General features: G+C 43.1%; 1 protein-coding gene across 6 annotated transcripts in view; it reads right to left on the reverse strand.

Moving 5' to 3' along the window:
• The window catches only part of LIMCH1 (LIM and calponin homology domains 1), a 307,831-nt gene extending 300,444 nt beyond the window's left edge, over nt 1-7,387 (reverse strand). For 2 of the 6 annotated variants that reach the window (XM_074951500.1, XM_074951499.1), the window contains exon 1: nt 7,151-7,378. In XM_074951500.1, coding sequence (XP_074807601.1) covers nt 7,151-7,249 — 99 coding nt within the window. In that variant the 5' untranslated portion in view covers nt 7,250-7,378. Of the gene's footprint in view, nt 1-7,150 lie in introns of all 6 variants that reach the window. The other 4 variants (XM_074951503.1, XM_074951501.1, XM_074951498.1 and 1 more) reach the window with 3 other exon arrangements.
• Between the last annotated feature and the right edge of the window lie 2,873 nt (nt 7,388-10,260).

Below are 10,260 nucleotides of genomic sequence, written 5' to 3' on the forward strand. Positions count from 1 at the left end.
TTGCCTTCACAAGAACTACCTGCATCAAGAAAGCTTTTTCAGCTCTGGCTCCTACTTGGCATAAAAAAAATTAAAAAAAAGGAGGGGGAGAATTAGTTATATTGCGTTAGTGCCTAAAGGACCCAAACTGCACTGGGGCACTCTGCGCTAGGAGCTGTACTAATACATACGTAGATAAAGTTCCTGCCACAAGGCTCTCACACAAACCACTTCAAGTGACAGGGGAGTTTAAACAAACAGCAAGGAAAAAAAGGGTAATAGAAATAACGACAATCTAGCTATGTGCTCAACTCAATGGGTCCAAATCATTTGATGCGTGTTTATATATAAACAAGCATAAACTACCTCAAGTGCCTCTCAACTAAGATTAGAGCACTCTCTTAAAGCACATATCACAAGTGGGTTTTGAAGGTGACGAGTGTGTTTAAGCTAGTTGTTTATACTAAACCTGAATGCTTTTCACTGCACTTCAGATCACTAGCTACTCGAATAGATTTTCCAGTTGAGATTCCTTAACTCAGTAGTCAAGATTGTGTCAATGAATTCCACCCCTCACCTCTTAAAATTATGCTTTTGCAGTGGAGACCTTAAGCCTCAGAGCACCAGCCATATATTGGGAGCCAGAGATATTCCCCCATAAAGAGGTTTCACTTTCAGACACCCAAATACAAGACACTTGATACTGGGGGAATGCAGCACCAAATATTTTAAAGTTCTGCATATTTTATTTGCCAAAACAACAATGTATTCACACCAGTTTCAATTATTTTGGTAATTTATTTCAAAATACCTGTCAGCAAGTATGTCTGTGACAACACAGACAACAAAAAAGATTCAGGATTTTTTTTTTTTGACCAATAGATTTCTTACCAGGCATATTATTCCTGAACTTTGAGTAATAATTCATTTAAACTACAACACAGAAATGTATTTCCCACACCCCTGAGAAGCCATGCAAAGGCTTGGGGGAGTCAGGGGTAACAGAGGAGCTGAGGGACAGGGAAGTAATTGCTGGGAAGGAGCCTGGGTGTGAACTTAAGGGGTTGTTGTGGGTAGGTGGGAGAAGTATGGAACAGTTGGGATTTTTATAGGTGGGGGGGAGGGACTGTTAGGGAGCCTTCCCCATGCAGACCCTGGCTAGCCCCTAGCCTCTCCCATTCAGTCACCCCTCTTCCCCCTGTCCCCATGTGTCCCTAAACCCCCATCCCCATGTGGCCCTGTGCCCCACTCAGCCCTACCCCTCACACATCCCCTTGTGTTCATGCACCTCTCCTCTCCCATCACCATGTGGCCCTGAACCCCCACTCAGTCCTCATCCTCACCCGTCCTCATTGTGTCCCAGCACCCCCACTCAGCCATCCCCGCCCCAATGTGTCCCTGCACGCCTACTCCCATTCAGCACCTGACCGGTCGGTCCCCGCTACTAGCCCTTCTGAACTCTAGTCTGTGACATACATACACACACACACCCCGCCCCTGGACAGCCCCACATGCTCCACTCGGTCTGTCCCACCATATCCCATGCCTCCTGACCTGGTCCTATGGGCAAGGCACTGTGAGGAAGGCAGCCTCTTCTTTTCCCTATCTGCAGAGTGGCTGCTCTCTGTTCTGGCTCCACAGTAGCCACTGGTGGACAAAATTCATAACTGCTGCAGCACATCTTGGCAAAAGTTATTTTCTGCTCAGAAAAAAAAAATTCTGCGCAGCACATAACTTTCATGCATGCGCAGTAGAGCAGCCTCCCCCCAGGAGTAAGTTCATCGGGTTTTCTTGCAAGCTTTTTCATGCCACACCCTTTTAAGGATTCAAAGACGGAGTTTCATCTTAATCCCAGAATAAGATGAACTATATCACCAGGTAAGTGTTTGATTCTTCCCCTGCTCCACTCCCCTGCCTCCCATCCCTTCAAAAACTTTATTTCCACTATGAACTTAAAACTTATGCCACCTTAAGGCAGAAGTCACAAGCTATGTCTACACCAGTGGTTCTCAACTAGGGGTATGTGTATCCCTGGGGGTACACAAGTCTTCTGGGGTCCATCAACTCATCTAGATATTTGCCTAGTTTTACAAAAGGCTACATAAAAAGCACCAGTGAAGTCAGTAGAAAACAAAATGTCAGACAATGACTTTTTTATACCGCTGTATATACACTATACACTGAAATATAAGTACAATATTTATATTCCAATTGATTTATATTATAATGAGATGGTAAAAATGAGAAAGGATGCAATTTTTCAGTAACAGTGTGGCTGAGACACTATTGTCTTTTTATGTGATTGTGTAAGCAAGTAGTTTTTAAGTGAAGTGAACCTTGGGGTACACAAGAAATCAGACTCCTGAAAGGTTGGAGTCTGTAAAGATTGAGAGCCACTGATCTATACTACAGCCTATGTTGGCAACACTTATGTTGCTTGGGGTATGAATAGTCCATCCCCCGGAGCAACATATTAACACCGACATAAGTACTCATGTGCACAGCTTCTCCCACTAACAGCTTCTGCTGTTTGCGGAAATGGGTTTGTTTGTTTGTTTTTAATGACAGCGGGAAAGTGCTCCCTGTTGGCATAAACCATCTTCACCACACACGCTGCAGCTGGGCTGCTACAGTGCTGTACATAGAGACATGGCCTTAAAAAGTCAGCTGGTTTGCCCAGTAACCCGACAAGCCACTAGTCTGGGAAATTTCTCCCTAACAAGAGCCATCTCTAGAGGGAACATTGATTTTTTTATTTTATTTTTTTTTTTAAATGGGGAGTGGGGGGATCTTTATTAAGAGTTTGGGGTTTTTTTAGCCTGTGCAGTGTGCACACCTCCAGGGACAGCAAATTCAGAGTACGGAGGAGAGAGAAAAAAGGACTTGTTTATTATTACCAAGTAGCCATTAAGGAAGCATTCTTATCAGCTGGCAAATTTTCTAAGTAGTACAAGTCTATGGGAAAGCCATCCCTAGTTGAACAAAGTCCCGACAGTGAATATACAGCATAATGAGGGAAGCCTAAGAGGTACAATTATGAGAGAACAATACCCCAGGAGTTACTCCAGCATTAAGTGTAACTTTACTGCTGTATTATCCTCATATGAATTGTTGTGGTGTGAATAACTGCTTTTACAGATGTTCTTTCAAACTGTTATTCTAATTTGAGAAAAATCAGCATATCAGAGAGCACTGACATTTCAAAATTACAAGCTACTGGACTAAATGAGATTTGTTGTTTTGCTCTAGTTACCCATTATACTGTGCAAGGCTGATCTATTCTTTCAGTGACATTGAGATGCATTAATTGAAATGGGATACTGCACCTTTAATAATGCAGACTACACCAAAAGAAAAAAAAGTCCTACCATACAGAAACATCACTTGTTTTAAGTCTTGTCAGTGCTATCAATATAGTCCATTTTGTTATTAATGAGGTGCTTAAATCTAAACAGTGAATGTCAAGCAAAACTAAAATACTGGGTTACTATTACACAAAAGATGAGTATTGTTTATATTTATATGAAACTAAATACATGGCGCAAGGTGGAATTATGGTTTCCTAAAACATTAAGCAGATTTATGATCTAATCAGAAAAAAATCAATAGCATTTCAATATACCATCTTCAGTACTACGAGTCACATCAACTCTACCTCCCTTGAAAAACCTTTCATACACCAAGTTAAACTGTGGAACTCATAGCCAGAAGAGGTCACTGAGACTAAAAACTAGCAAGATTCAAACATGCTTTAAACAAAGAAGGATGGTCCAGTAGTTAGGGCACTAGCCAGAGACCAGGAAACCCGGGTTCAAGTCCCTACTTGTCCAAGGCCATATAAGATGTGGTAAAGTCACTTACCGTCTCAGTCCCTCATCTGACAAATAGTACTTCCTTACTTCACAAGGGTGTTGTGGGGAGAAATACATTAACAATTGTTAGGTGCGCAGGTCCTAGTGATGAGGCCCATAAAAGCAGTTGAGCTAAATAGTTGCACCTAACAGCTAGAAGGCTGCATGTTAAGAAGGGGTTACTTGCATCCCTCCGCAAACACCCCATGACCTTCTTCCCCATACCATGGCCTCTGTATCGCCCCTCATTATTATTTTTCTTTTCTTTCTGTCCAGGCTATGATTAATCCAGGATGTCACAATTTTAAATTGTAGTGGGAGGATGGGCAGAGGAGGAGTGGATGATGCTGGAAGGTGCTAAAGGCTGCTATCTACTGGTTCTTTGATCTGTAGATAATTAGAGATCTGGATGACACTGCTGGATCTGCTAACTAGATGCCAGGGGCTTGTGTGTCCTCCATTGCCCCCTTCTGGTTTTCTTATTTTCATCTAAAAATATAGTATTCTTCTCATTGATGCCTAGAACCTTCCCTGAAATTTTAGAATTGATTGGATGTGGCATTCAAACGTTATTGTGTTACAAAAAAACACGCACCATCAAGTTGAGTGTAGGGCCTTGCTTTGCACCAAACAGTCCAGTTAGAACAGTCAAAGCTGACAACAGTTTTGGAAGAGATATTAGACTTCCTGCTTCCAGGTTTAAACCAATCTGTTGCGGATTAAGAAGAGACCTGATGTGGAGGGCAGATTAACCCATATCTGCCAAATATGTGGTTTCTTGGACCTTCCACTGAATCACTAGGAAGACAGTTTGCCAATGTCAGAGACAGGATAATGGACTCAAGGGACCACTGGTGTAATCAAATATGGTAATTTCTATGTTCCTGAAATATTTCCTGTTGAAAGGAACAGTGGCTATTGCAGCAGTTTCATATTCACATTAAGTCATAATAATGCACTTCACATTTGTCATCAGCAATGAGACTGCACAGCGCACAATGCCAAATTCTCCACACCAAATGGTTAAGAAGAGAGAAAGAGCATACCGACAATGCTGTATAGAAGGTGCTACATACACATGGATGCAAATATAGAAACCTAGATAGATACATCCCCATGCCATTGGGATGGAAACAAAAAGACTTTCAGGAAGGAAGAATTTGCCTTCCTTGTTCAGAACACTGGTTGGTCCATCTAGTCCAGAACAGATGCAGAGAGGAAGACAGAAGAATCCCTATCCCGGTGAACTGTGGAATAAACTGCTCCTGGGAAAGTTTCTTCCAAACCTCAGGCAGTTTTTGGTTTACTCTCTAAAGCAGCAGGATTTAACCTCCATATATCATCATATAATGGAACTATAGATGTCTCACTACACATATGTCTAATCCTTTTGAATCCCACCCAACTCTTAGTTTCAATCATAACCCAGTGGAACTCAGTCACAAAGTAACTATGCACTGTATCAAAAAAAAAAAAAGTACTATTTTCTCTCAGCTTTACAATGAAATTCAAAGGCAATACTTTTATGTTTTCTGGTCCTGCATAGTAAGGAGGGATAAATAGAAACACTTTACTTACCTTCTCCATACTAGTCAATATTTTAGTATACCTGTCATGTTCCCTTTAATTTATTTGACTCTTCTTTAAAGATACTAGTCCCTATCTTTTCATCTTCTCCTAAACAGAGGAGCCTTTCCATGTTCTCATCATTTTCATTTCCTGTTTCTGGACCTCTTCTATTTTTTTTGGGGGGGGGGTGGCCTGGGAGGAACACAGACACACACAATTGCCACCAATTCCTCATCAGTGCAGTTTTACTCATCTCTGGCTCAATGTTACCCTTTTATTTAATATCAGAACAAGAACTATTATTCTTCATATATCATTGAACTAACTATACTGTCAGAAGTATCCCTCAGAAATTAAATCTAGCTTTTAACAGTCTCAGAACAAATTTAGAAGTATTATTTTTCCTAAACACTTTGTTAAAATAGAAACTGCAGAGACCTACTCAGGGTTTCAATTTAAATTTAGGAACCTGCAGCTCAAGGAAACAGTGGTATAAACCATGATTCCACAACAATTTGCTTGAGTGCTCTGTATTGGTGAGTAAATAAACACCTATGTAAAGAGCTCTATCTTTCCATGCTGGATGCACTATCAAATTTCATGACAGTCTGGATATACAATATCTTTACGTATTATAAACATGAGAGAACAGTGACTAAATAAAGTGTTTTCACCCCGTCAGTAGAGCAAGAGGAACTCACAGTTAAAGAGGGAATCATAGTTATCAAGGAAGGAAGCTGTAGTGGTGTTATGGAAAGTTCTTGCATTCTTACAGACCTAGTTAACAACAGGCACGGTCAATCAGTCACACAACAATCTGTAGGTCAGTCAATCCAGAATGACCACCTCACTATGAAAGTGTTACTCCCATGGATCATCATAGCCACCGTCCTCATCTGCAACCACGTACCAATCAGGATAGCCTATACTCTGCAAGTCATTTCCCCTCATTACGCTGAAGGTTTGCACCGGCAGCTCTTTTCCCACTAGCCCGATCTCTATACACAGTAGTGCATGAAGTGCTACTCAAGGAAACATATGCCTCTCCAAAGGGATGAATGAGTTATACAGAGAAACCTGATCCAAATCAGAAAGACTGCAAATCCCCAGCCCGTTTCAGCGCTCAGAAGATGCCATAGACAGATAATTGCGAAAGCCCGCATGGTTCAACACCTGAATGGCTTGCACAGCACACCACCTTTCTAACGCACAAAACGAGAGGCGATTGTGGTGTCATCGTCTCAATCAAGCTCTTGTTTACGAGCGCTCGTCTCCTTTCGGTCCCGAGGAAACAAATGCGATTAAGAGATTAACCGGAGGGAGAGGGGCGGGGAGTTAAAAACACACATACGGAAAAAAAAAAAAAAAAAAAAAAACCACAACCATCCAAACAACCACACAATGCGCGCCCGTTAATCTGCAACACTTCCAATCTCTTCCAGCGCCTGCTCCATGGCACCGAGCCTCCCTTTGAAGCCGTGCCCCGGGGCAGCGAAGAGGAACGGAGATTTGGGGCATGTGCCTTGTTAATTCCCCAATCCATCTGCAAATCGCACACGGCGGGGGGGGGAGCATTATTCTGTGGGGGAAGAAGGGGGCGCGGGGGGGGGTGGTTAAAGTTAAAACCCCACAATCGCTGAGGGGAGGAAAACTGGCCGGTCCTTCCTCTTTTGCAGCGAGCTGCTTCCCGCAGGGGAAAGGAGACATTCAGCGGGTGCCCGCTGAGCGGGCGACGAGCGAGGGCTCCTTACCTCGATCCAGCGCCGCGCCTCGCCGAAGGCTGGCTCAGGGCGGGCAGCTTGCTGCTGCAGCGCCGCAACCTCCTCCAGCTCTCGCCCAGGACTGGCCATTTGCAAAGCCTTGCCGGTGCCTCCGCCGCAGGAGGCTCGCACGGAAGAGCCGAGTGACCGCCCCCCAGCCGCGGGCAGATCCTCGAGCGAGAGGCCGCGGCTCCCTGCCTCGGAGCAGCTCGCAGCACCAGCTGGCTGCCGCTCGCCGGCAGCAACCTCGCTGCTGGTGTCCCCGTCCTGCCGCCCCGCGGGGAGCCAGCCTCGGCCCCGCCCCGCCCCCCTGCCAGGCGAGCTGAGCGGCCGGCTAAAAATAAAAACAGACTGTCCCTGAGCAAGCCGCTTTGCTCCAGCCCATGCAAATGCCCAGGCCGCGGCCCCCGCCTCCTCCCGGCCGCCCCCGCCCCCAGCAGCGGGAGCAGCAAACAGCAGCAATCACATGCCTCATTATGCGCTGGGGCTGGCGGGGGCGCTCTGCCCGCGGAGCGAGGATGCTTCTGCAGCAGCAAGGGAAGCGCCCGGGCGCACCTGGTACCCAGTCAGCCTCAGGCAGGGCTGGGGCCGCCGACAGAGCCACCTGCCCGGGCGGCGGAGCGGGCCCCATTTTATTGTCAAACGTTGTTAGGACCCCGCTCTCCGCAGCCAGGTCTGGTTCAGTAGGGGAGCAAGAGACCGCCCTCGTTGTGCTGGTCCATGCTCCTGGGCGGGTTGCTGCGCTCACGATGAAAATACAAGGATAAAGGCTGGGGACACAGGGTGGGATTTAATTGCCCAGATCCAAACAAAAACTATGGGTCTCATCCTAGTGCCGCCAAACTTTGTCCCTTCACCTTTTCCTGAACTGGGGAAAGTATTCTCACTTGTCGCTTGAGATGCTCTGTCTTGGCTTCCCTTCTTTCTGTGGCCAATTTTTTTTCACAGTACCAGGGTTTAACTGAACTGCTTCCCTGAATTTTTGCATTATTATTATCAGTTTCCCTTGTTTTACAAACCAAATTTCTGAATATTCAGCCAGACTGTGCAAGTCGCTGGGGTGCAATGGGGGTGACTTATTTTAGCGCATATAAAAATTATTTACCAAATTTAGTGACTGTTCAGGCTTTTCAAGATTTATGTTGTTTGTTTAGGCAATGAACCTAGACTGGTCAGTTTCATTTCTGTTTATAGTCAGTTTTCCATTGAGGGTCTCATGACCTAGCACAGTGCTGTTGTTTTTGTTCCAGCCCTGAAGAGCGATATTTTAAGGGACATTATCGATATTTTAAAAATTCAAAGTAATGGCTGAAAGTACATGCTCCCGTCCTTACAAGTAGTACTTAAGATTCCTATGCCTAATAAAGATTGAAGGGAGGAGGAATTTCTCTGCTTCCTCAGTTGGTGTGTTTGACACCACCTTGTATGAAGTCGTTTTCAGGCTTCATCATATGTACAATCAGTTTGGACCTAATCGTGCAAAGGGATCCATGTCAGCAATACCTTATGGCCATCTGGATTTCTTTACAGGATTGGGGTCTTCCTTGCTTTTCTCTGTGGATATTTCTCACAGCAACAGGAGAGAGAGAGAGAGAGAAATTAAACACTTGAATAGGATTGTAAAACTATGAAAATTTGCAAGGGAACTGACTGGTAGATGTAGTACCTAAAACTACTTTTAACTCATCTTTTTAAAATTAACTAGATTTCATGTTGATTGTTTCCCCTTTAAACAACATTGACAGTTCAATATTCACAATCACCCTCTTTCTCCCTTTCTCTTGTAAATCAAAGTCTAAGGTCCTACTCTATGAAGACTTACGTGCATGCTTAACTTGCTATGGTGGTAGTCCCAACTTTAACAGGACTGCTCATGCTTATAGTTAAACATGTGCATAAGACTGCTGAAGTGGGACCTAAATTATTTCATAGTGGCCTTTTTTTTTAAGGCCCAATCCTGCAAACATTTACACATCTGTTAAGAAACAGCAATGTGTCTGTTCAGCATGTGCATAAGTGTTTCAAGGATCAGAGCCTAAATTACAATTTTTAGTTACATTTACATGCAGTAACAAAATGTATCTGGATATTGGAAACCTACATATACAAATGTTTATGATTATATCATATGAAAAGGGTTTTTTAATTATCAATGGCAACATTTCAGAAAATGATGGTTGTCAGCAAAGGAAGTATTAGCTAAAGAACATAGCTGAGCAGGGAGAAAGGTGTTGGGACTGTACTACCTCAGCTGTCTCATTTCAGGCCTGAATTTGCCTCATTCAAAGGCTTGGAGAAATTTCACTTGTATTGCTCTATTCATATCACAAATGGTAACCCTTCTACTGAGAAAGTTTATGTACCCTGGAATAATTAACGCCAATTCTGTTTTAAAGTTCTATCTCTTAAAGGTTTTTGTGTCCTTTGTTGTGGGTCTTTGTTTAACATTTGAACTTTGCTAAAACTGTCACATCTAGCTGGAAAACAGTCACTAGTACATGAAGTTATTAGGAATTTTCCCTAAGATTAAAACTGGAAAGTAGTATCCATTTTAATGGTAATCTAGTCTAAAAAGTTTTAAGGCAAAATGTGAGTGTATCTTAGGATACTCATATTAATACAAAATTATTTTCTGATTTATATTCCTGAAGCATTTAAGGAAGGATAATGTAAATCAGAAATAGAGTGGAATGAGTTTCCCATTGTCTCAATAGAATAGCAAGTTTAAAATAGTTACAATAACTATATGACTAATTATTTTTCCAACAGTTTTTATATTGATTAATATCAAATATCATAGATGATTTTGCCAATGCATCATTTCTGCACATGCCATTAGACAAATAAAGTATATTATTGTACAGCCATTGTTCTACTCTATACAGAACCAGCTTGATGGAGAGGATAACAGCACCTACATTGTCTTAAAGTAAGGCTAGGACAAATTCAGCTCTCATTTATACCAGTGCAGATATTATACATTCACTAAGGCCCTGATTCTGCCCACACTTATGTTCTTGCTTATCTTTAAGGACATACATAAATCTTTGGAGGAGTAGGGCTTACATCAGTGAAAAGCTTATGACTACAAATAAACACTG

This window comes from Natator depressus, chromosome 4, assembly GCF_965152275.1.
Source record: "Natator depressus isolate rNatDep1 chromosome 4, rNatDep2.hap1, whole genome shotgun sequence".
NCBI lineage: Eukaryota > Metazoa > Chordata > Testudines > Cheloniidae > Natator > Natator depressus.